This window comes from Bacillus rossius, chromosome 7 (assembly GCF_032445375.1).
Source record: "Bacillus rossius redtenbacheri isolate Brsri chromosome 7, Brsri_v3, whole genome shotgun sequence".
NCBI lineage: Eukaryota > Metazoa > Arthropoda > Insecta > Phasmatodea > Bacillidae > Bacillus > Bacillus rossius.
Window position 1 is genome coordinate 38,017,962 of NC_086335.1, and position 27,748 is coordinate 38,045,709.

A 27,748-nucleotide genomic window follows, 5' to 3' on the forward strand; every position below is an offset into this window, starting at 1 on the left:
CCTGTTAATTAACTCGATGCTAGGAAGCCGTAGAAGGAGCTGGTTCAACACCTCCATCTATAGGCAGGCCGCGCGCTCAGCCCGGCAGGCGTCACTCTGAGAGTTATCTGGCGATAGTTAAAAATAAACCTCTCTAGGAACGACCTAGTTCAGGCCCGTGAGTGGAAACAAACCTGTGAGTTCTCTCTGTCACTCCTCAGCTCGTAGGAAACGCTGGTCGAACTGTCCAATCGATATCAAGGAATGCCCGAAGTCTCGAGTCGAGAGACGAGCGTTCCAATTCACAGGGACTTTGCATAAACATTTATGAAGTGAAACTTCTTTGCTGAGGGGCTTACAGTCTTCCAGCGTTACGAAAATTCCGATCGCATGAGGGGAACAGTTAGTTACGTGATGGGGGAACCGGTAGTGTCCAACGCATGCAGGGCCGGATTTAGAGGTCTGGAGGCCTCAGGGCAACAGAGGAGCGGAGGCCCCCTGGCCCCAAATTATTTTCCAAATAAAATGAACAATTTTTTTCAGTCGAGTTTTCCAATAAATAATTTATTGTGAAATCAAGTAGATTCTCTTAGTATTTAAAAAGACATACATAAATATAATCGGAGACAAGAATTATATGAAATTAAATTTTAGTGTTAATGAATATTTATGTTAATATTTAACAATAATATAATCATACAAAGTACTGTAGATAAAGGTAAAACAGCGAAAAAAGAATATGAAAGGATTTGTGGGGGCTCTCCGTTTGTGGAGGCCCCGGGGCTTTCGCCCCGGTTGCCCTCCCCTAAATCCGGCCCTGAACGCATGCACTAACGATCGAATGAGAAGACGTCAAGGAGTGGGGAATAGGTTCGTAGCGGAGCATGCTATGTGCTAGTTGAAACGGCCGGAGGGGGAGACGGCAGGGGATATGTAGAAATGACGCAGCAGTGAAGCCACGGAATTATCGTGACGCTGTTAGTGTTTGTCTATTCCTTCGTAACGGCTAAAGATTGTCGCTACTATAAAACTTTAACTTAATTTAAAATATCTTCAATTTATTAATTCATTTGGAAAAGAGTAATTAATTTGTGCCATTTGCTTAAGCCTACAAGTATAATTTATTTTGTATGTGAATAGTGTTAGCTTTATAAGTGTAATTTATTTTTGGTATGTGAACACTGTAATTTTAAGTGTCACAAGGACTTCTAGATTAATGAGATGGACTTTATAAGTGTAATTTATGTTTGATTGGAGTGTTTCTATTTTATCTTTCATTTTATTTAGCTGGATCATTATTTAACATCATGCCTAAAAATAATAAAAAGGCAGAAGCAGATAAGAGATATCAAAGGCAACGTGGGAATAAACCGCCAAAAGAGGTGCCAATAAGTGCTAGTGAACGGATGTGAGAGTAAAAGGCGCAAAAAAAGGGGGGGCATTTATGGTTGATTTCAAAGAAATACTACATATTTTAGCCGTTAAAATGGCGCGACTTTCGGAAAACTTTTTATATAATTTTTCGTTTCATGGTCCATAGATCCCAAAAACATAGTCAACTAAAAACTTTATATATATATATATATATATCACAATTTTGTGGACAAGATAACTGTTGCAATTTTGTCACAAATCACTTCCAAACTGATACATAAAATCTAATAGTGGAACATCCGAAGGGACTTTTTTCATTTGATATCGTACTCGTATCCTTACTGTTCTCAATTATTATTTCTTGTTGAATCAAAAATACTAATAATTGTTCTATATATATATATGTATATATATATATATATATATATATAAGTGAAACTTCTCACTTACTATATATATATATATATATATATATATATATATATATATATAGTAAGTGAGAAGTTTCACTTCCATCGACGTAGACTCCACGCACACAATTTTTTTTTTACATCTTAACTCTCGGTATACGGCATTTGGTAGAAGTAATTTCGTGAAAATGGCACGGAAGTCAATGAACGGAAATTCGGCACAAAGATGGCTGACCCACATGTAACAACATAAACACGTATATAGTCGCTTTCATTAACATTACGGGACATACGAAACGTATTAGTGTGCCAAATGAAATTTTATGATAGTGAAACTACCCCTCAATTGATTTGGGAAATTAAAAAAGTCATAGAAAAATTTACCCAAGTTTTAAAAAATGTAAGAAAACTGACTTTAGGCTACATTTGATATTCTCCTTATAAATTCCCATTTTGCTTAGTATTACAGCGGTAGAGCATGCGTTTGTTAACCTTAAATCTCGTTATTGGAATTTTTTTACTTTTTAATAACATTATAATATAATAAACTAATAATGTATAATCAGCTCAATAAGGTTAAGGTTTGTTTGTAGGCAGAATTTACAGACTGATTTTAATCGTTTAAGCAAAAAAAATACAAACATATACTTAGTGTTATAATATGTGTTTAAAAGTATTTAAGGTTAATATTTTAATAATGCCATTTAAGTATAATATATAACTTGTGAGGAAATTTTATAGCATTAACTGTTTAACGAATTTAAATAGTTTAATAAAATTCCTTGTTGAAAATCAGGCCTAAAGCCAGCGTTTGGGATTTTTTTTACAGGTCTTTTTCGCTTTTATCGGGGCAGTTTCTAATAGTTTAAAATTTCCGTTTGTTTCCTGCTGCAATCTGCTTGTGATGGTGGTAAACAAAGCTTACGATTCAGGCAGCGAATTCTAGCGGCGGCCGCAGAAATTACTCGTGTTATGCGCGTCCAGAAATTTCGTTTGTTTGAAAAGCGAATATTTTATATATTGGTATATTTATGAAGCTCGAGATTATTTTACAGTATTGCAGGTACTTTAAAGTTCGTGTCCGAGTATCGTATTATAAGTTTCTTTTGCAACACGAACGAAATGAGAACACGCGGATTTGCTCGTTACCGAGGTTAGATGTTTGCACATCAATGGCGAGTTCTGAAAGACTTATTTAGACCCGTTGAGGGTGAAATTTTAGGCTGCGACGGAAATGCAGCTAACTGCGCGCGCAGCATGCCACAGAAATTTAACAGTTTGATTTCTGAAGCGCATGCGCGTTTCTGCTGCACCTGCACACGAGCCGAATACGCCCAGGAAGCCGACCCGTGTGGGGACATTAACCTGTACACATATTCGCTTTCATGAACATAGTGGAACCCACCAAGAGTATCGGTATGCCAAATATATATTTGTGATACATTTTAAAATGTATCCTGGAATACATTTTTTCAACTTTAATAGTCAAAAATAAATAGTTGCAATTTTAAAAATACTTTATAATCCTTGCATATCAAAATCCTTCACAGATTAAATTTTTGTCTGTTTATCAAAGTGGTTCAATGCGTGGTTTCGTAATTCAGGTTCGAATCCTGTAAATGGCAATACATATATTTACTTTTTTAAATCAAATATATTGTTTTTTGTAACACTTAAATTTTAAAAAAATATAGTCTACTTGTTATTTGTCTAGTAAAATATTATCTTAACTTTTAATACTTAGCTCATTTGATTGAGTTTTTTTGGTGATTTTACATTCTGTAGTTAATAACACCTTATAATACAAGTAAATCACAACTATAAGGTCTAATTCCAAGCTTGAGCTACACGTGCCCTTCAAGATAAGAGTAATGTCACTGTCAACATAATATTTTGAAAAAAAAATATATATATTCCCATCCCCTTTTACCACCCCATAAAGTAGAATTTTTTAAATTCTGGATAAAATTCTGTCCTATTGACGAATAAAGTCAAATTAAAGTTACTGTCCGTATTTGTTTCGAAACTGTAGAAAGATCACTGGCCACATGAACTTTCGACAAGCACTTTACCCCGCCCCCCCCTTTTTTTTTCTCCGCGATCATCCTTTCCCACCCTTAAAACATAACTTTGATACTTCTTGATGAAATTTGCACACCTGACAAAAGTTACTATCTAAATTTAATCTTAAAAAAAAAGTATGAATGATCAATGTATACATAATATTTCGAAAAACTACTTCAAACCACATTCTTGCTCTTAAAAAATGAATGTTGGCAATTCCAGCGTGTGGGGTAAACGTGACGGACGTTGCCGAGAGTCGATAGTGGTTTTTTTCTCCGGGTAGGTACTCCTGTTTATTTCTCCAACCATTCATTCCGTCGATGCTCCATTCTCGTCTCGTCGCCCATCCAGGCTTGGTGGCAGAGGTCTGGTACTCATTCCGGAAGCAGGTTGGTCGCTCGGCGAGTCGATCCCAGCGCGCCAGCTCTTCCATTGGCGGACACGCGTGATCACAACTTGCACGGGATTAAACAACGTATTTGGCGGCAAATTGGAGGGGGGTGTGGTTTATATCTTATCACACGCTGCTGAGTCCGGTTAAAACTGCCAGTGGCCTTCAGAAGGTGTTGGGGCGATGAGGTTAAATATCCCCCTCTCCCGCAAAAGTCTAAGATAGCCTAAAAATAATAAATATAGTTTAAAAAACTAAAGAAACATGCTTTTAAAGATTATTAAACTAAAAAGTAAAAAATAATTTTAAAATTTAATTTATGACAATAGGATATAAGCAATACTAGTATAAATGAGAAAAAAGCTTGAGCGCTTTGTGCTATATTTTTTGTATATTAAGCGCCCCATGCTTTTTTCTCATTTATACTAGTATTGCTTATATACTATTGTCATAAATTAAATTTTAAAATTATTTTTTACTTTTTAGTTTAATAATCTTTAAAAGCATGTTTCTTTAGTTTTTTAAACTATATTTATGTATAATTATCATAGGGAAATGAGTTACCGACACTACCTATTACCATCTGAGATAACTATTTGGAGTTGCAACGTCACAAAGAAATGGTAAAGTCTCTCCGAATCATTTACAGTTAGATGTATGGATATAATCTTAGAATTTACCGGAAAAAAAAAAAAAAACATTTTTTTTTTTTTTCGGCGTGGCCGGGAGTAGAATCCATGATCGCTGAATCCGGAAGCTGACGTCACAGAAGTCGCGCGCCTTAGACCGCTCGGCTAACGAACGTAATGAAATTGGTGGGACATTTTACAGTGATGAGCCACTCACTCTTAGTCGAAAGAGTTACAGACGGACAGACAAACATACAGGTGAAGCTAATATAAAGCATGTAATTTCCCACCAACAAAATGAAAATATTTTAAAGCAAACAGCAGGGGAAAAAAAGGTTCTATTCCTCTCTCCCTTCCCCAAATGATATTCTGCGTACGTTCCAGGTAACAGATACTTTGGTATGAAATTTTACATTAATTTTATTACGTTCCTTTCTTTTAATTTTAATGCTGCGGAATGTTCAAGATTACAGCTACGTACAGGCAAGATTTTTAGAAGGGTGATTTCGTAAGTGTAGTATGCAAATACTTCGTACGTGAATATTATTCATATTAAAAAAAAAAGTGCCCTAACGGAAAATTGGAGAGACTGTGGTACACAATATCACGCAGCCTGGCGTTGCAACATGAACGGCCGAGGGAGTTGGTAATTACTGCCGGTAAACGCCTTTCTCTCTCGCGTATGCCCCCCCTTACTCCCCCAGCCCCTCCGCCGGGGTGTATTCGCGGCCGGGAGCCCGCAGCAGCCGTGGGGAGACACCGCCTGGCCGCGCCCCGCTTTACACGGTCCTCCTCTCCCGACCTTCCCGGCTCTGCCGCTCCCTCCTGGGGGGCCGCGCCCAGCCAGTGTCACACGGTCAGTCCCGACTGCCAGGTCCCAGTTACTATAGTCGTGCGTGAGCGAGGTCAGTGGACCGATCAGAGGATTTCTCCTCCTTTCGGTTTGGTAACCCAGCACTCTCAGCCTGAGCCCTACCGGCCACGGGCGTGGATGCGGAATACGCCGTGTTCGCGAAACAGGAGAGGATTTAGAGATCCATCTATGACCAGAGGCCGAGGCTATACCCATCCCAGCTTAGACACCCCCGTCACCTCCTGCCTTACTCAGCTAGCCAGACAATTGGCTGCGTCCTTAGATCTTAGACGTTATCAGCACTGTTGGCGCCTTACCCGATCTCCCACATCACACTGGGACCCCTCAGTCACCCAGTGAACCCGTGGCCCGGTGGAGTACTATCCAACCTCTGCCAGCTGTCCAGGCTAGTACCGGAGCTGTGTCGTCGCTCACCACGTTGACTCCGCATAATGATAGAGAACCCTTGGAGTCTGCTCCAAGCGATCAGAGCACCACTACCAAGTACCATTCCTATACCCAATCAGAATCCAGAGCCTTCGAGGAAACCTCAGAGGGACACCATTCATGGATTCTTCCCGTACTACCAGCAACTTGGCGTCTATACGGCATGAGACCGTTCGCCAACAAGCTAGCCGACCGCCACTCTTCAGAATCACTTAACTGGATGTCCTCGTCTCCTCGGACTATCCTCCGATCTGCCGTACCTCGGCCCGACGGGTTTACAGCCGGTTGAGGCCCGGACGTGCCTGGACTCATCCGGCGGCGACCACAGGAAGCCCTGGCTAGACATGACAATCCGGTCGTGCTGTCTCAACTGTCAGTTCGCAAAAAACTGTCGCGTGTGAGTGAGGAGAGTGGACTGATCAACTAACAAAATGACGCGGTTTACTTTCTTAGCCAGTAGCGGCCCTACCGAGGTGAAAAAAAATTATATTAGTAATATAAAATTACTTAATTTTGTATACGTTAATAAAATAAAAGAACTACCAGCGAAACCATATGATTAATGCCAAATTAAATATATGTTAACAATTAATATAATAAAAATTATCGTCGGCTTGGAAATCCCCTGAGGTCCGTTGGGGGAGGAGCACAAGAGCCCTCGGTCCAAACTGCTTCTTGCCAGTCCGAACTGTCAGTCCAAACAATCAATCCAACAGTCCATCGTCTGGGTGTGTTGTCGGACATCTTTGTTTACACTCTTCGGTTGCTTTGCTTTTTGTTTTCTTTTTTTTTTCTAACTAAAAGTGAATCTGCAAATTGCAACATCCAAATTTTTTTCAAATGTCTACGATGAACAGCAGCAACAACCACAAGACTGGTCGTGTGTGGGGAAGACCTCAGTTCAGTCCAAACTGTCAGTTCGGGCTGAGCGACGCTGGCTGGTGCTTCTGGCGTCGTGTCGCCTCTAAACGCAAGGCTCTGGATTGACGCGCAATGAGAACTATGAGATTTGAGCGGTGACCACAACTTCATGTGACGGGGAATATTGACGATAAACGTGTAACTCAAGTCCCTTCGAGTGCTTTCAAGAATCTGTACCGGGTGTTTCATGCTTTGGAATTATTCTGAAAACACGTGCTTTAGGCAATTTTTACTCTTACTAAAATACAGTTTAAAAATGAAATACGTAAACAGAACTAAAAACCCATCCGCCCGCGGTGTATCCTTAAACGATTTTCGTAAACAGACCCCTCTCGAATATGTTGAGCAGTTATCAAATCGCGTGGTTTTATTTGTGAAGCTCTTCACTCAGTACGTGTGCCCGTGTACGCGGGTCAAATCTCTAGGTCCATCGGTTTGGGCTGTGCGTTGTCTGTTAGTCAGTCACGGTATTGTTTTATAGGTGTAGATTAAATAGTAATGACGATAAAGGCAAAAAAAATCAACATGACCTCTTGAGGGTGGGGGTGTATTTGTGATTGCATATTAAATATTGACAACAATATTGTGCTCACTCATCACAAATTCTCGGGAGCTGTAAGACCTACGGACTTGAAATTTGGCACGTTTATTCCTTTGGCTACGTACACATCCACTAAGAAAAGATTTTATTATCTTTTGAAAGATTTGTGCGATGGGAGTGCATGACTTGATGTAAGCTATGTATGTCCAAAAGCTTACATGAAGTCAAGAAAAGATTTTACCAAAATCATCAACGTTTGTTGAGGATTGTGGAGTCTATCCTAGAGGTCACTGAAACCGCGAATTTTTTCCAGTCCCTAATTATAAATCTTTAAAATAAAAAAAATCTGGCTAAATAGTTGAAACCAGCATGGTGTCCTGAGTGTCGTGGCCTGCCGCCTAGGTGACGCGGGTTCGATCACCCAAGCGCCCGCGAGTGCGAAGGAGGCCTCGGCGGACTTCGCTCCCACAGGGTGATCGTGAGAGGGGGAGCACTGGTCCCGTTTACCCCCCCCCCCAACTCCTTCACCCCCTCAACACGTATCACCAGTGGGAGGATATTTCGTCATCGACCAAATGTGAGTTGGCGCGCTGAACTCGTGTTCTGGGCTCGAACTACAGTCCGCCCCGCCCTGGCTTCGGTTTGTACGCGGTTTAGGTGAGATCGCTCCGGGTGCATGCTGGGTAGCGGCTATTTATTCTCGAATGACCTTGCTGCCGACGTGAACACAAACACACACACACACGCACGAAATAAACCAGTGAGCGAGTCTTTTAGTACTCGCCAGAGATGTGTAACATCTAACCTGGGTGACAAGCAAATTCATGTGTTCTCATGTTGCAAATACACTTATAATACAAAACTCGGACACGGAATGTAACCTAGAAGTCTTAAAAATAATTCCGAGTGTGATAAATATAAGCAAAATGTGTTTTCAACTCAATTTCTGGACGCGAATCACACGTACTTTCCAGACCCGCCGCTAGAATTCGCTGTCGGAGCAGCTACGTCGACTAACGAATCATTCCATTTGCAAACCTAGGTAATAAACTATATAATGAAATGTTTTCCGATGAATGCGAAAAAAGACTTTAAAAAATACTAAACCCCGGCTTTGGACATGATTTTCGACAAGGAATTTTATTAAAATACCATCCATCTTGTTAAAAATCAGTTAAACAGTTAATACTATAAAGTTTCTCTTTGTTTTTGTGGACTTTGGTTCGCGCCATCCGCCACAGATGTCAGCCCCGTCGCTCCTTACATCTTGTTACACTTTTCCGTCGCATTACTTCCGGTTACACAGTTACGTCGCATTACAGAAATTACCCCCACCAAATGCCAATCATATATGGCTAAAGGTGGAAAAACAATAGCCCGTCGCCTTCATCCGTCCTTCGGTCACGTGATCTGCAGCCAATCAGTTGCCCCGAAAAAATTTCATCCGTCGGCCCGTAAAAATGTTTGTCAAACTCATACTTTTGACGGACGGACGGAGGGGTTATATATCTATGGTTTTAGCTGCGGCAGTCAACTGTCACCAGAATACAAGACTGTGGTGTTTGAATTTAGTCGTTCAGATGTTTTGTATAATAAAATTGCGTTTTAACTCATGTCCAAACATTTCAATCACGACTCTGAATTTTTCTGATGGAAATGCTAATACAATACGTACCAAAAACACGACATAAATAGTAAAAAATCATCTAAATCAGTATCTGAGGGGAAAAAAACACCGATTGTTGGTAGCACTTACTTGGGAAAATATTTTGACGGACGGAAGAAGTCAAGTCGTAGATCGCTTGGCTGGCTGCGTGGCGTTGGCGGATGAAAAATACACGGACGCACCGATGACGGACAGAGGCGACGGGATATTGCAATTCCGCCTTTATGTTCTAAGGTGCTTCAGAAGGCCTGTAAGCGCCTTTCAAGTTGGAGCTGACCAACTAGTTTTCTACTAATAATAGATCAAGTATTCAAAATTGAACACTAAACGTATTTTTAACTAAACTAGAGGAACAACATCGCCTAGTGTCATTTCCCTTCTGCCTCGCAGTTTTCGAGAAATGCTAGTATAAAATTCAGAAGTAAAAAACTTGCAACGGCTGCAGTGTATGCAACACGCCAAACACCAAGTATGGTAGAACTTTACTTCAAGGGCACTGATTTTGTAAGGTATTCGCTTACGAATGTTTTAAAGATAAAACATTTAATTGTCTCGCGTATTAGCAAAAACCCGCTTTTAAAAACTACCATTTTAACCAAGTATTAAAAAAATTTACGGAAAATTATTGGCGTTCAACATAATTATTATTTCAGCGAGAGTGTTTTACTATAGTGACCAATTTTGCAATGGTCGCAGAAATTAGTTCAATTCATCATTATCGAGACTGTCGGTGGTCCATCTTAAATACTTTCTCCATCGCTTTACTAAACCAGTTCCACTTCAAAAGCCGTGTACAAGATTTGGCGAGATTCATTGAACCCGAGTCAGTCAATCGGGTTATTCGCGTGCGTGCCGTAAAATGTAGGTTGAGGTTAGGTGTGTCGCAGGAATACAATTATTATCGTAAAAAAATATTTTTTTTCTTGGAAGGGTGGGTTTTTGCACGTTACGTAAGGCCATCAACATTTAAATTAGTCAAAAAAACGTAAAATTTTATGAATTATTACAAAATGTATTTTTTGAGTGAGTGAGCGGCTAACTTCGTATACGTTCGGAAATGTTCGGGAGTCCGACTCCACTTCAGTGAATCTCAAAGCCCCCGCGTGTAATTGAGGCTTGACAAATGCCTATCTGGCGGCGATTCATTTCCATCGGCGGGGCTCGTTAGCTCTGCCGAGAGAGCGTTTCGCCACACAAGAGTCCGTGTCGAGTCGCCTTGGCGGATTGGCGTCAGATGTTATTCCTCGGGCGGCGGAGACATGCTCTCTCGTTTTGAATACAGGAATCCGGCGCGGCTGGGAGGCGAGAACGGGGCGTGGCCCAGTCCTGATTGTGAAACTAAACCCCCCCTGGCCCCTCCCCCGTCACGCCGTAGCGCCGCGGTGCAGGAGTGCATTCATGGCAACGTGCCCCTGATCCGGCGGGGGCGGCTGGCACAAAAAAAAAAACAACACACGTGAGCGAGTCTCTCAGTACCCACCAGAGCTGTGTAACATCTAACCTCGGTAACGTGTTCTCATACTTCAAATACACTTATAATAAGAAACTTGGACACTAAATAATACACGTAGAATTCTATAAAATAATGCAGAATACGGAAACTGTGTTTTTAACTACATTTCTGGACCAGAATTACACTTAGTTTTCGCACCCTTCCTTAGTATTCGCTGCCGGAGCAGCTACGTCGGTGGTATCATTATTTTTTCCCCTCCAATATTTCATGTTTTAAAATGTTTGTAAATAAATTCAAAATATAACCATTTTAAACTATTTTTTAAATTCTTTTCTAACCAAATAAGTCCTTAAGTAATAGTTTTCATGAACTTAAAGGCACATTATTGTGTAAATTTAGTATTTACTTAAAGCATGAAATCATGTAGCACACAGTTTTGGATGAACCGTTTATATGTATCCCACGTCTTGAAACTATTTTAAGTATGGTATTAATTGTATTCATAAAAATTGTGTTTTCCTAAAACCCTGAAAAACTCATGTTTCTGTGGTTATTGGAAAACTTATTTTTTATTGGTTTTTTATAATAATATACGAAATGACAAATTTTACATACGAACGGTTAATCCAAAATGATTTCATGCTTTCAATACATGCTAGGAATGTCAAGAAATTTGCCTTAAGTTCATAAAAACCATTAAATATGGATTTTTTTTAGTAGAAAAATACCCTTTATAAACAATTACAGATATGGAGTTGCTTGGATTCTGAGTTGTTGATACTGCCGACGTTTCGGTTGACGTTGCAGTCGCCATCATCACGGAGCAGTTCTCTGCTCCAGTAGGTAACTGCTCCCTGATGATGGCGACTGCAACGTCAACCGAAACATCTGTGATATCTTCGCCTTGGACGCGGCTACATCCCAGAAGCCAAGCAACTCCAGACGATGGCCGCGAAAGCCTGCGATCTTTATTAACAATTTAATAATATTGCATTATAAATTTAAAAATAGGAAATATCAGAAGCAAAATAAATTAATTAACGACGTGCGCGGGCAGTGTCGGTCGTGCGTATCTTCGAGACCGTGGCAGCGACGCCCCATTGGCCAATCCGCGTCGCGCGACCTGGATATGGACATGTCTTCGCCGCGGAGCGAGGCGCCTGTAGGCCGCGCCGGGGGTCGCCGCATGACTGCCGTGAATCACGACGTGAAGGCGGGTGTCGACACCGTCGCGCGAAACCGAGCGAATGTGGTGCTCTGCTGGTGCTCAGCTGGTGATCTACTGGTGCCCCACTGGTGCTCCACTTGTTCTCCGCTGGTGCTCCACTGGTGCTCAGCTGGTGATCTACTGGTGCTCCACTGGTGCTCCACTTGTTCTCCGCTGGTGCTCCACTGATGCTCAGCTGGTGATCTACTGGTGCCCCACTGGTGCTCCACTTGTTCTCCGCTGGTGCTCCACTGGTGCTCAGCTGGTGATCTACTGGTGCTCCACTGGTGCTCCACTTGTTCTCCGCTGGTGCTCCACTGGTGCTCAGCTGGTGATCTACTGGTGCTCCACTGGTGCTCCACTTGTTCTCCGCTGGTGCTCCACTGGTGCTCAGCTGGTGATCTACTGGTGCTCCACTGGTGCTCCACTTGTTCTCCGCTGGTGCTCCACTGATGCTCAGCTGGTGATCTACTGGTGCCCCACTGGTGCTCCACTTGTTCTCCGCTGGTGCTCCACTGGTGCTCAGCTGGTGATCTACTGGTGCTCCACTGGTGCTCCACTTGTTCTCCGCTGGTGCTCCACTGGTGCTCCACTTGTTCTCCGCTGGTGCTCCACTGGTGCTCCACTTGTTCTCCGCTGGTGCTCCACTGGTGCTCAGCTGGTGATCTACTGGTGCTCCACTGGTGCTCCACTTGTTCTCCGCTGGTGCTCCACTGGTGCTCAGCTGGTGATCTACTGGTGCTCCACTGGTGCTCCACTTGTTCTCCGCTGGTGCTCCACTGGTGCTCAGCTGGTGATCTACTGGTGCCCCACTGGTGCTCCGCTGGTGCCCCACTGGTGCTCAGATAGTGATCTGCTGGTGCCCCACTGGTGCTCCACTTGTTCTCCGCTGGTGCTCCACTGGTGCTCAGCTGGTGATCTACTGGTGCCCCACTGGTGCTCCACTTGTTCTCCGCTGGTGCTCCACTGGTGCTCAGCTGGTGATCTACTGGTGCTCCACTGGTTCTCCGCTGGTGCTCCGCTGGTGCTCAGCTGGTGATCTACTGGTGCTCAGCTGGTGCTCCACTTGTTCTCCGCTTGTGCTCTACTGGTGCTCCACTGGTGCTCCACTGGTGCTCCACTGGTTCTCCGCTGGTGCTCCACTGGTTCTCCACTGGTGCTCCACTGGTTCTCCGCTGGTTTTCCGCTAGTGATCCACTGGTACCCGGGTCTGGATACTGAGCGTTTCCCGTATGGTTTCTGAATATCGCTGAATAGTTGAACGTGGCATCTTTAATGGCCTTGCTTTCTAGATGTCTTAAAAAAAAAACAATAAAAACACAAAACAAATCTTGGCTTTATCTAAGCCAGTTTTCAGTTCTTTTGTAGAGCACAGTAACATGTAAATAAACACATCAAAAAATGTCAGTTTGTACACTTTTTGACCATATTATAACATAAATATACTTTTGTTTCTTTATATATAAATGTACATTGTATCCCTGTCACAATCGTTCCAGGTTGTTTTAATTGAACAGTCTAAATTCCGCAAAGAGACGACTCCCTGAAGAAATCACGTCGCAGGTGGCAGTTGTACAGTCTATGTCATGTGATTTTGGTGAAATATTGGATGGTTCGTTAAAGTGGTACTTCTGATTCCTGATTCCCGTTCATCGACTGTTACTTGCAAAGGACCGCATGATGCTTATTCACGAACCAATGACAATCGCATGGAGTTGTTTAAAAACAAACCGTAGACAAAATAAAAGTAGCTGAAGGATGGATAGACCAGATTATTTTATTTAATTATACATATATACATACATACACACACACACTTACACACACAGGGTAACTAAATTCTACCGATAAACTACGCAGTTATAAAATACAGTAAATTTCCGACATTTTAACGCAGAAATTACCTGGAAAAAAACGAAGAGTAAATTGTAAATCGTAAATCGCGTCCAGGGGTGCCGCGCCCTATCCTTCCGACCTGGTGCATCGCGTCCGTGACGGACGCTCTCCCCCCACCCTCCCCTGCGCGGCGTTCACCCACCTCCCGCGGAGCTACGGAGTTTCTCTCGGCGTCCGTAACAGGGACACTGAAACTGATACGACGACCCAAGCAACGGCCAGTTGTAATAACGGTTAGAATAAGGATGGGCAAAACGCAACTGAGTCAGGAACTGTCCAAGAGACTGCATGCTGCCACGTAGTAGTTGAAGTCACATATTATTATTATTTTTAACTCGGCATTGCCTTATTGTCACGTCCAAAACATTGCGGAAATGGTGCATTAGGCATTACGTCTGATGAGTGAATCTCCGTCGTTAAACACAGTCATTCAAAACGGATTCCACAATGCGAATACTACATTTCAGCCACTGTTTTGGCGCAGAGCATGACCTAGAATTAAAAATTAAAAAAACGTTTCACCCGGTTAAAAACTTTTCTTGAAGAGAGTCGAAAGCGGTGAAAGAGATGTGATGCCCCTTCTCTCACAAACGCCACATCGCAAACTAAGAGCATCCGGTCTGGCCCTAAAGGAGCCGGGGGTAGCCACACGCGGGCTTGGAACTCCCTGTGACTGATGTCTGCAGCAGACGTCTTGGGATGGCTGGCAACAGTTTCCAAAAACCCACCTCTAAACCACAAACGAAATTAATTAGCAGTTTAGAAAACAACGCTCTAAACGAGCCTCTAATTCATGCTCACTGACTGGTGGGATAGAGCAACAAAACGTTGGTCCAGACGTATTTCCCCTGCCGCCCTGCGATGGAAACGAGTCAAGCTCGTGTCAGAGTCAACTGGGAAACAAACTCAGGCCAGTTTTTGAAGCTCTGTCTCCTGGTCTCCAAGAATGGATTGGACGCGATGAAGGCTCCAGTTTATCGTCAAATCTTAAGATGGCCGCCTAGCCGGGTCGCCAAACTGTGTGCAGAGCCACTTACCAACAAACCGCTCCAGGTTCATTACAAGTGTCTCATTACGAATAGCATTGAAGAGCCGTCGCGTGTTTCTATACATATTTCGTTCCAGGGTTTCTTCTCAAACGTGTATTTTTTTTTTGACAGTGACAAAGGCTAAAAACGGGCGTTGCACGGATTTGTTTAGGCATGCTAAATCCAACACAGCTACAAGTCTCGTAGAGGCATGTTACCGACGGGAAGGCTGCACGCTAGCTGTGTGCCCGACGCGTAGAGGCGAAGAGACGTGTGATGCCGGAGCCAGTGTCGCCCTTATCGCCCCCGCGCTGCTAGAGCTCACGCGCCTGATCAGGTGGCCCCTGAACAGTAATTTTTTTTTACCTGTCGCAAAGCCGAATAAAGTTTAGTCAAGCATGATGCTCATTTACAGATAAGTATTTCTGAAATATATCAAGCGATAGTAAGCTAAAATACATAGATATTCTAGGGAAGGACCCAAGTGAAGGAAGCCGTAGATGACAGAAGAATTGTGGGAGGAATGGAATATATCCAAGTTAAACAGGGAGTTCGAAATTTTGAAAAATAATAGTCCGTTAAAAACTATTTTATAGAACTTCTGTTGCCTTGAAAAGTCATTACCAAAAAAATTAAGTAAGTTATTTGTTGTTATTTCTAATTTTTTTTAAAGAGTTTGGGGGGGGGGCACTTCTCCATTACCCCTCACATAGGACCGCCAACTGGGATGTTATATTATACTGTGCATATTTCTTAGGGATAAAAAATCTATCGGTTTTGGCGTAATCCAGTGGCTGGTCACAGCCAGTGCTGAACCAGCTAGAGGAGCTGACCAGTTGCACACGGTATATACCACGCAGTGGACACCGAGTATTGCTGTTGCTGGAGAAACCTGTGACTGAAAACTAGGTCACCCATCGGTCCTGAGTTGTAAACGAGTTCTTACAATTCATGACCTCGCCGAGGAAATATCTGAATCCTTATTTACGGAATACCGACTGAAAATTTAAAAAAAAATTGTAGTTTGACTAAGTGAACTTTTATAGGTTGAAAATAAATACACGAGTCTGGAACAGATGAAGGTTACATTTTTTGTGTATTTTGTTTTTAAAGTTTATTATAGGTATGGCTACGTATTTTTAGCGAGAAATTATGACCGATAAACAGACTGCAATATGGTATGCCTGCACCAGCTGTCTCTTCCTTGTGATTGGTCTGCGAGAGAAGCAATTGCCTTATTTGGCCAGGCCATTCAGGACGCGTTTGCTTCCGCATGGAATGGCTGTGATTCGTACACTAACAGCGAACATTTAACTAAAAGAAAACCGACAGACGATGCTATAGTGTTAAATCTCAGATAGTCTAGAAACCATGTCGCGAAAAAGTGCCCCTAATTATAGGTATGTAAAATTAAATCCTACAAAAACTGATATGGCTAAAGAAAACAAAATAAAAATAGCTTAATATTGGTTGGGTTTCTTTGAGATACACGCTCACTGTTAGTACTCGAATCACAGCCATTCAATGTGTAAGCAAACGCGTCCTGAATGGTCCGGTCAGATAATGATTCTCTCGCAGACGTCCGCCAGTTATAATGGAACAATCGCTAGTGTATGCATACCTCATTGCATTCTAAGGAGCGGTCGGAATTTTTTTTTTCGCGAAAAATGAAATTACATGTTCCTAGCCATGTTAATGAACGACAGTTATAAATCAGTCCGGGCTCAAGTGGCTACTCTCGCGCTGAGTCTGACGTAGAAGCTACTCACCTCCAGCCTCCTGACGGGAGGAGTAAGGCTTGCTGGTCAGTGTTCTGGTAGCTCTTCGGCGGTCCAACGAGCCGCCCGCTCTTGTCGGCCGTCAACCATCGAGTGTCAGACCCCGAACGATGTCGGTACACACCGTATTCCCCCCCCCCCCTCCTCCTCCCCCCCCCCAACACAGTTTAGAAATGGCAAGCGTTAATCTGATTGGCCGAAGGATCCCCTTACCCGAATACGTAGCCAAACCCGAGGCACCTCTGTTCTCCTGGCGCAGTCGTACAGCAGCGCCACGCGTCGGATGAATAGCAAACCCGCGGACACTTTTGTGAGTTTCCAGCTTTCAATGGAGGGTTTTTTTTTTGTGTGTGTGTGCGCGTGTGCGTTCGATATAAAGATTTTTTTTTTTTTTGTATTACAAAGCGCGTGGTGGCACCTAACAATTGAAAGCGGTAAGGACACGAGCGGCATTATCTTTAGCTACGTGCCTCATTGCTAATGGACGTCTTCTGCAGCGCAAGCACGCGTGACCTTTAACAAAATACAGTGTCTTGCATTACCCACAAAGCTCTCTGTCCACACGCTTGTACCGACACTCTGGGACGGTTTTCGTGGAATATTTATCCGTCGGTAGAAGCTTGAATTCAAACACACCGCTCGTGTTTATTTATTTATTTTTGATTACCTTAACTGAAATCTCTCAGCGTAGGTGTTGGAACAGGTTTGTATGAGGATTAAATAAAATAAAAATTGACCTCTAACCTGATCAACCTGGACTCAAATATCATACGTAGTATGAAAGTTTACACCTTAAGCAAAATTGCTCCCAGTTACATTTTCACTCAACAAGAAAAAAATTAAGATCTTAATATACGAAGAAATTCTAATTAACTATCACAAAAAAAACTCCTGTGCTAGATAGTTTCACATAAAAACAAAGAAATGTTTTTTTGGCGATTTTTGGAATTTTTCCCGAATATCTAGCTTAAAAATTACAGATTTCCAAGATGGTGGTCAAATTTCAAGATGGCGGGAGCCTTGGAAATAAATAATTACTGCACTCTAGTGGATACAAATGAAACTAACATGGTGGTAGCGCCTTCTGCAAACTAAAACAAGATGGCGGCATCCAGCAGACTAAAACAAGATTGCGGCCTCCAGCAAATGAAAACAAATTTTGGAACGTGACGTCATACTAGCTGCCGTAATATATATATATTGACATTAGCGGTGGGAAATCAGTCTGTCGGTGAACTCCGTAGAGGAACGATCCGTCGCCCTTTTTATTTTTGCCCTCACCGGGTTTGAACCGAGGACTAAATGACGTAAGTGCGTTTTTAAACCTTAATTTTATTAAATTTGATTTTTTTTCCCGTTAAAATCTGATAATAATTTCGGATTTTCAAGATAGCTGGCCTAACTAAAATTGTAGCTGTGACATCATAATTAAAAATGCAGGTGTAACGTAAGAAATTTTTTATCACAATTTTATTTAAATTGTAATTAAGATTTTTTTAATTATATATATATATTTCATGTTTACTCTCACCAGAAATCCAACCAAATTCTGGGACGAATTGCGTAACTAAACATTTGAAGTAAGCAATTTTTTTTTAATTTTCTCAGAATTGTTTGGTTAAAAAAATAAAATTTCTAGTTTAAAAAAAAAAATTTCTAGTTTACGATCAATATCAAGATTACGACCTCGGTTGCTTAGTGTGGCTTGTAAATGCGGACTTTAAGCCGCTTTGCGGAATTTTGGTTCTTTCTAAGGCAAAAGTCTTTGAGGTGTTTCGAATTCCAAAATTTTAAATTTCCGAAGGGAAAAAAGGGAAATTTTCACTAAAAATGGGAATTTTTCCCTTGAAATGGGGAAATTTCTAGGAATTTTGAGTCTTTTTTGAGTTATTTTTGAGGAATTTTGAGCCCAAGATGGCCGCCGTGACGTAATCAGAGATGTAAGTTCCAATGCAGCAGACACCGCCGCCAACACCACACTTAAAACCCAGTCCCCGTACCGGCTATTATTTACTACTCACACGTTTACTAAAATCTAGCACCATAAAATCTTCAAGTGCTACAATGATGAATGCAAGGAAGCGAGCAACTCGTTTCACAAGCTGCGCAGGTTACTACTCATGTGATGATAAGTTATTCTATTGCTTAACCAGCCAACTGATGTACACACCCTTTTACATGTATCTATTAATGCCGAATAATTAACTTGAACGCGTAAAAATTAAAAAAAGCATGAAAATAGAGTAAGAAAAAATTGTTAACGCACAAAAAAAATAACTACTGGTTTTGTTAGCGTCGAAATTATTCTGACATTCTTTCACAGCTAGCTTCTCTCTGATGAAGCCTTTGGTCGAAGCTGCATCGGTAAAGAACATGTCTTGGCTTGATTCTGAAACAGCCCATATCTTTATTGCACATAACCTGTCTGTCTATCGGGTGACGAAACCGAAATGGCTCCGTTCCGAGCCGTCTATGCTGAAATAAAACTGATATGATTTGCCTTCCTATGATTGGATCAGGAACTATTTTCTCCATCCACACTGGGCGGGGCTTTAATTGAACCGATAAACCCCAAACTGACATGCAATTATCGTGCGAGAAATATTTACGTCATGCACAGATATAATCTTTGGAACTAACTTCGTTGTTATGAACGGATTAGTATTTTTATTACATGTTCTATATAAGTTATGCCATTGGAACCAAAATGACAGTGGTGCAAGCAACCCTCAGCCAGCTTTCAACAACTTGTCCCGGAATCAGCCTATCGGTAGTGACTCACAACAATTTCCGTCGGGATTAAAAATAATTTCTGAGCCGCACGCATAATTTCTAGTTTAAAGTATTTGTGCCAACCACAAAGAAATACTTGCACAGACTACTGGTTACTCTGTTTTCAGAGTTATTTACTGTGTTGACAGCGGGCTAACAAACCTCTTGGAGTGAGAAAGGAAGGACGTTTGACAGCTAAGGAGGCAAAAAGAAAAAAGGCCACGTGTTTTTGTGTTTGAATAAACCGGGGCTAACTTTCAAGTGATTTTCATCCGATGATCTTCCTATCCTCCGACCATACAAGGAATCTTTCAAACTGGTTGATACATCTGGGCACATTTTTTTGTTTTTTCACACATGTACGTCAAATCATGACGTATATCGGACCGCGGCGCGTTGCACCAGTGGATTGTATGCGCACGTAGGTTCGCTTGGTGGCACCACCAGTACATCAAACTCAGCAGCTCGCGGTAAGCGGTGTCGAAATGCGTCCTTTGTTGAAGTCGCATCGAGGTCTATTGATTCACCGCCGCGGGACCGCCTCGGCAGTGAATCACAGCAAATGCCGCGACGAAGCAGGGTCTCTCTGTCTCTCTCTGGCGAACTCTGAAAGTGCGTGCTCAGTACCGCGGCGGCAAATGTCAGGCCGAGTGTCGTCGACGTGACGCAACTCGCGACGGCCGCATTTTCGCCGACTTGGCGCGCGGACACGACCAGCGATACGCAGAGGCGACCTTGAAGCACACGTACAGGATGATTCCTGAGTTCCTAGCCAAACTGTGAAGGAGCACGTGTTTGATTTGATGAATTAACTTAGTGTATTCATTGAGAGACCTTGCATTGTGCACTCTATAAGAAAAAAGCCGGTCGAAAGAATATCGACTTAAAAAAAAAACGCGGGGGAAATTTTAGCCGTAGCGGCAGAAACGCATCGTGTGACACCAACAAAACGCAATTAGTGTGCTTTGCGCACGTTCGCCTAAGTGGGGTGCTTTCATAACTTAGAAACACATAACTTAGAAACACTCAAGATGGTATTTTCTAACTTATGCCTGATCTAAGTGGAGTGTTTCAAAGTTATGACGATTCTAGGTAATGTGGTTCGGCGTTGTATACTTCTCAGATACGTGTTCCAAGTAATGCCAGTTGCAAGTTGTGTGTTTCTAAGTTACGAAGTTTCTACGTCATGTGGATCGGCGTTGTTTCTAAGTTATGACAATTCTAAGTTGAGTGTTTAGAAGTTATGATAGTTTTTTTGTAATGATTTTAAAACGTTTCTAAGTTATGAGTTTCGGAATGATGTATTTCTAAGTTGCATGCTTCTAAGTCAAGATCGTTCTAACTTATGACAGTCCTAAGTAGGTGGATTTTTCGAGCATTATAAGTTATAATTGTTTTAAGTTGTTGTTTCTACGTTTACTGTGGATCCCCGCCGACAGGGCTCGTGTATTTTGGTGTAAACGGTAAAGGCTCTATCGACAAACAAAAGTATTTCCGGTCCTATCGTTCATTATTTCTGCTCCCTTTACATGTTATGCACTGCGTCCACAGGTCAGACATGCAACTGAAATAAGATGGACTTTTTTTTTACAAAATTTTACAATTGAATATTCTTATAAAAGTAAAATGGCGTGGTTTTATTTGTTTTTTTACATCACACTATTTAGCTGTCAAATTCAGCACTTGTCAGAAACTTCTCACCTTATCTTCAACAGAGTGTACATCGTCTGGGTTGTCGGGGTACAGAAATGTTCTTACGGCCGATAAATTTTGCTGAAAATTATTGGTATGTACCTTCATGGATATACACCATTGCTGTTTCACACTATATGTCATAGAAAAACTTCAATTAAGTACAGAAAATTGAATATATCGACCATCAAAACACGAAGTGGCGTATCTGTAAAATGCCAACTTTTCAGGAGAGCAAAAATAAGAAAAGCACCTATGTTTGAAGTGCTATACCGCACAATCCCAAACTAGAAAACCCTTCATTTAATTTTTTATATATATTTAAGATGTCTGACTTGGGTTACCTATAATTACTTTATTTATTACAAATTTATATTTTAAGATTTATAATAAAATATAAAAAATGTTGTAGTTACGCCACTTCGTGTTTTGTTGTTTTCATTCATTGCAGAGTTACGCCGCGAAATAAAACATTTAAATAATGAAAAATGTTCAAGTTTTATTACTTATAACAATACAAATCGTTTGTTAGTACAAACACTAAAGGTTATTAGGAAAGTATATCATATTAGCAGTAAATAACTCAATCACTCAGCATTAATTATTGGGCCTTCTTCACACAGTGTATTATTAAAAAAAATTTTTAATCGAGTAGCTTCACATAATATGTTATGGTTTTAAAAAAGTAGAGGTTTGAAAACTGCTTACATAAAAATTTTTACTATAGTGAAACTAACATGTATACATTGAAAAATCTACACTCTTAAACAAAAATTTCTAAACAACAAAAACTAGGCAAAATAATTATTATCAGAACTACAATATCCACTTAGTGATACTCAACTTTGTTGGTTTCATAAAATAAAAAATTTGTTTTAAAAAAAAGTAAAATAAAATAACCTGATGTCAATTTCAATAAAAACAGTACTGTTTAGCTTTAAAAAACATACAAAATGATAAAAAAACTTATCTTAACTAAATAATATTGATTGATAAAATATCAATAACAAAGAAGAAACACTAATAACGATATTCAAGTTTCATCTCTTCTAGACAACAATCTTTGAAAAGTTAATTAGGTAAGGACCTGTAATAGTTCTGAAACTCTGCAGCCCTTACAACGGGAGTAGGTCCTTCGCAAAGTGATATCAGATCCTTGAACTTTTCTTTTGTTATAGCCTGCGGTAGAACGTTGAGACGATCTAGGGGCATCTTCAGGTTCTTGTCAGCATCACGTTTTAAAGTAAATGATCTGTACGTTTCATCAAGATGGCTGTTCTTGAAAAAAACTGTTGTAGGATGGTCTTTCTTAAAAGCATACTCTACCATGTTAGGCCAATTTATGGGTTGTCCTTTTTCGTTATCCTCTCGAATGGTGAGAATGCGCAGTTCTTTGGAGAGTCTTTTAAAGTCCAAAAAGTCCCTTGTTTCCATTTGATGGACTATGTAAGGATGCGCCCTTCTGGCGAGTTTAATTATTGGTACCAGCTGGGAAGGAACAAACAGATCGCCTGCTTGATTTATGGCATGGCCAATCGCACTGTGAGCAGCATCACCTTCATTTTGACCATGGTAAGGTTCAAAAAATCTCAAACTAATTTCAGAAATGTTAGAGCTATTGAACAAAAAGTAAAGGAACATTGCAGGCAGAATACTATTTTTGTTCTGGCCAGAACAGCCATCAGCAAACAAAGTCACTTTTTTGCCTACGTTGTTTTTATCATGCTCCTTAAGCATGAGGAATATGCAAGAAGCAATTTCAGATGAACCTCTTTTACTTATTGACTCATTCCAAGTAAAACAATGACAGTCCTTGGTTCCCAAGTCGTATATTGTAAAGTTGTACACTGATAAGCGTCTTTTATAAAATACGGCGCTCTCGTTGGTTTTCGGCAAGAAGATTACTTGCTGAAGGTCAAATACTAAACAAACATTAGTTTTGTTTTCAATTGCTGCTGCTTTACACCTTTCCTTTATTGCTCTAACTTTTGTTTTTTCCGCAATGTGTTGGTCATACCTCTGTTTAATTCTGTCCTTTGTGTCTCCATCGCCTGTCTTGTAAGTCATACAGAGAGTACACATATCTTTTTTACGATGATGAAAACTTAAATTTAAACTTCTAAAAATAAGTCTGTATAACCCGATGCTGCCCTTGTTGGCGTTGGGATCTTCACTTTGGTAAAGGTTAAACATTTTTTTAATATTCAAATCATCATGTAGAAATTCTCTGGTTGTATTAGCCCTGCAGTAATGCGCTTCTACTCTTGGAAATCTGTTGATGTGATCGGTCATTCGCTTACGAATATCTGCATCTCTAGCTGCTAGGGTTTCCTGTCTTCCTCCACGCTTTTCTGGTTCTAAAACACCTGTCTCTGCTACTTTTCCAACAGCTGTTCTTGCTGTTCGTTCACTAATACTAAGAGTATTAAGAAAAAACTTTTTGCACACTGCTTCTTTTTCATTTTTTAATGTTAAAAAATACTGTTTTGACTGTGCTCTACGACTGTCGCCAACTGTAGTTTTGCGTTTTGTTGCCCCTGACACTATGTGTCTTGCAATGAACTCTCGTTGTAATTGAAGACTACCCATAGCATAGTACGACTTGAAAATATTTTGTCTGTCTTCATCTGTAAATTTACTACAAGACTTCTTGGTTTTCTCACAGAATCTACCAATGCAACGGTCTTTAATTTCTCTTGGAGCAACTAAATTGTAAGACTTTTCTTGTGTATAGCCGTGACCAGTGTTTCTCCTTTGTTTTCTTTCTTTCTGTCTATTTATTTTGTACCGTTTTTCTAAGGGAAATTCTCGTGCAGACCCTTCTGTAACAAAATCTTCTGGCTCTCTTGGCTCTTCGATGAGCGTTTCCAATTTTTCTAAATTATCTGTATGGTTTTTGCACTCATCACTTTCCTCAAAATGTCTAAAGCATAGTAACTCAAGACATCTCACACAAGCTGCAAAAATCTCTAAGTTACAACCGTTGGAAGTACATGTAGAATGCATGGGATCTGTATTATCAATATTATTCTTTTCTGCAAACTTAGGTTGGGGTTTCTTCTTTTTCTTCTTTGGAGATTTAGCAATGAATCTTTCATCGCTGCTATCAGTTAAAACAATATGGTCACATTCATTTTTTGACCAGTGGGATTTGCAAACAAGCAATCCACAACAACATGTTTGAACACCTACTAGTTTACATTTTTTTAATTCGCACAGTTCTGTAAAATCTGGATCCGCGTCGCTGTCATCGGGTTCACTACCAAAACAATTTAAGTCTACATTAGAGGCTATATCTGTATTTCCAAATGAAGTGTTGGGGTTGTGATCAGCTTCGGTATCTCTGTTATTGCTCTTAAGGCGGGAAAGAGGCACAAATTCGGCCAATGCCTGTTCGTCTTCATCAGACATGCTATCTGAATCACTGTTTTCTAACAATATTATTGTTCCAAAATAAAATGTTTTATTGTAAAGCATTTTAACTTTGGAGCCTTTTTTAAAAGCATTGCCCTTATCAACTGGAATTAAATCAGTTAATCTCACCACGTTCCGGGTGCCGTCAGTCCACTTCACTAAAGCGTCCATCTTCTTTTAGTCCACTTCTTACTTGCATGCAAACTCCAGCGTCGATCTGTAAGATACAATAAGTAATGTATTATAAATATACAAAATTAAACTTGCAATGTATGTTGTAACGTCCACTTCAAAATAGCCTAGAGTTAATTTTACCTGCAGTAATAATTCACTAATAAACAGTTTATCAAACAATGCATTTAAAGGTGAACATAAGTGTTCTTGATGTACAAATTATATGCAGACTAATTTATTAACCCTTAACCACAGACATGAGGTCCCCGGGACCACACAGCGTTCTGACGCCCTCTGCCATCAGTAACCAGTAACCTCGTGGACACATGATCTTCAGTACCTTCCTACCATTCAGTCTTCTCTCTGCCGCCGGAGCGATAAGTGGTTATCTGACACCTGACTTCACGTCTGTGTTAGTGTCAGCATTATTTGCAGCGTGGGACCTCACGCCTGTATATACGCACAAAAGTTTCACGTCTGTGGTTAAGGGTTAGTTATGGTTGTAGGCCTAATAAGTAATATTTTAACAAAATGCTTACCTGGGCTCTACATCTAAAGCATGTGTTGTGATGGACAGACGAGCAGATAGTGGTGCAGATCAGTATATAGATAGTGCGGTATTGCGGTATCAGTCTTCCTTCCGGTGTTTTCCCTCTATTCCCATCTTTGTGCAACAAAACAATTAGGTTGCATTTTCCGACCGCCCCACATGTAGTTACGCCACTTCGTGTAAAACGAGAAATAGTCAACAATTTTTTTTTTCGGAAAACACGAACAGGCGTAAGTTAACTTAAGTCAGTACGTGTTTTGCTGAATAGTCTCCAAAACACTTACGACGAAATGAAAAAGCATTATATCTTCAAAACCATTGGGAATTAAGTTACGCCACTTCGTGACATGATAGACCACGTAAAGATATGTCTGTAGCCAGTATATCTCAACATCGGCATTTTTGCAGTTACGCCACTTCGTGTTTTGATGGTCGATATAGGCACACCAAGATCAGCTGATGTCAAATTTTAAATGCCTAGACAGCACAGATAATTCTATGGAAGTGATTTAGACAGAAAAATGTTACAGAACAGACGAACATAGTGAGCTGACAGTTGCTACAAGAACAGTGAATGGGGACAAAACAAACTACCTCGGACCACACAGAGACGCACAGACGAACTCAGCGAAGTGCGAACCAGCGATAGCGCGTTTCCGTATTGGCCGTGTCCGAACTCGCCTGAAGTCGTTTATACTTGTGACATACAAGTGACATACAAGTGACATCGCAAGGATTGTCCGAACTGGAAGTAAACTACGCAAGCTCGCAAGTAAACGAATCTGTGTACTTTCAACGTACTTCGGGTTATTCTGTGGCTGGTTTAATTTAACATTAAGTAATTGAAAGAATCTTCAAGGTTATTTTCAAGTTTTGAATAATTAAATAGTAACTAAACATGTTTAAAAGGACGTTCCAACAAATACATGCACATACCGATCGTAAAACGATAAAGGTAGAATCATTAAGTAAAATTATGTGATAGATATTGTTAAAGTGTTAAAAATTATTTACTTCAGTTAAACATTTCTTTTACAATTAGATTTATTTTTTGAAAGAAAAATAATAATAAAAATGAAATCAACAACCTTTTCGGCTGGTTATTGCCGTTTGAAGAGGCCAAACATTGAACAGTCCGGAATCTCAAGAAGGCCACAAGGGTAAGTGGAGTACGTTAGGTCTCAAGTACACGACATTGTGACACTAAGAGACCTAAAAAAAAAAAAATACCTTTTATACCCGGTTAGCAAGTAAAATCAGTTGTAAACACTTGACCCTCTGTCAGCAGTGGCCTCTCCGGCTCTGTCCCAGACAACTCACAGTTGCAGGAATGGCTCGACGACCCGGCGCACGTGGACTGCAAGTGCCGGGGCAGGCGTGTCCCTCTGCAGGGGGGTGGGTTGCGACACGCGCGCTGGTTGGCCAACCCGCCGACTCGCCCTGCCCGCCGTGCCTATCGCGTGTGCCGATCTGCGAGCCGTGCCTCCCTCGCGTGCGCTGCACCGCACCCGGGGCGCGACTCTGCCGGACCTGGCCCGCGACAGTAGTTCCCCCCACGTCGAGTAGTTCCCCCCACCACACCGCCCTTCACTTGCCGTCTGCTCGTCCACTCGCCACTGGCCCAGTGTGAACCAGCCCTCCCCGGGCACACACACGGTGCGCAAAGCTTCAGGGAAAACAACGCGATTTCAAAACTACTCAACATATCCGAGTGGGGTCTGTTTAAGAAAAGCATTTTTAAGAGTTCACTGATGGCCGAAAAGTACTTTTGATTTCGGATTCAGTTTTGAAACTGTATTTCTAGAAGAGTTAAAATGGCTAAAACCGCATGTTTTCAGAGTAATTTTTAGGCGTAAAACAAGCATTGCAGATTCTTGAAATCACTTAGAAGACTTGCATTACACCTTTATCTTCGTTTCTCGGCCATATAATGTTACGGTCACCGCTCAAATTTCACAGAAATCCCGTGACGACGAGAAGACTGCGCGCCAGTCCAGAGGCGACACAGCGCTAGAAGCACCAGCGAGCGTCGCGCATATCATCCCGCCTCACTAACACAGATAAACCCCTGGCGAGGTGGGCCCCTTAAGGAGCGATTGCACGGGATATCAACTGAGGCAAGTGAGAAAGTTCTCGCTACAATCCTCGCATGGACAGCTGGGAGAGTACACTGAAGCTAGTAGTTGGAAGAGTCGAATGGGGTAGCACGTGTGGATAGTATCTCTCCCAATCGCCTTCCCCCACCACCGCATTTTCAACTACACGGCTCACCAGCGCGCGTACTTTACCTGCGTGAACCGGTGCAGTCTAGTGTAGGAAAGCTAGCGAGTTAGTTAATAAATAATGGTGCTCTTTTTACTAAAGAAGGTGAGGTGGTCACAAGCGGAAAATATTAAATGTGTAGAATTGTATCGCGAAAATTAATGTGTGTGGAACATTAACGCTGTATATTATACAGAAACAGGGACATGTAACAGGCAGCTTATGAGGATATTATTTTCTCCCTTCT

At 41.3% G+C, this 27,748-nt stretch overlaps 2 protein-coding genes across 2 annotated transcripts in view; one reads left to right on the plus strand and one right to left on the minus strand.

Annotated features, from left to right (window-relative positions):
- Positions 1-27,748, minus strand: part of LOC134533835 (carbonic anhydrase 2-like) — a 70,706-nt gene that overhangs the window by 37,538 nt on the left and 5,420 nt on the right. The gene's annotated exons all lie outside the window — the stretch shown is intronic.
- Positions 5,530-12,974, plus strand: LOC134534535 (uncharacterized). The gene is made up of 4 exons (XM_063373017.1): positions 5,530-5,752; positions 8,012-8,081; positions 10,510-10,708; positions 12,000-12,974. Exons 1-4 carry the CDS (start codon positions 5,530-5,532, stop codon positions 12,972-12,974), a joined length of 1,467 nt encoding a protein of 488 aa, XP_063229087.1.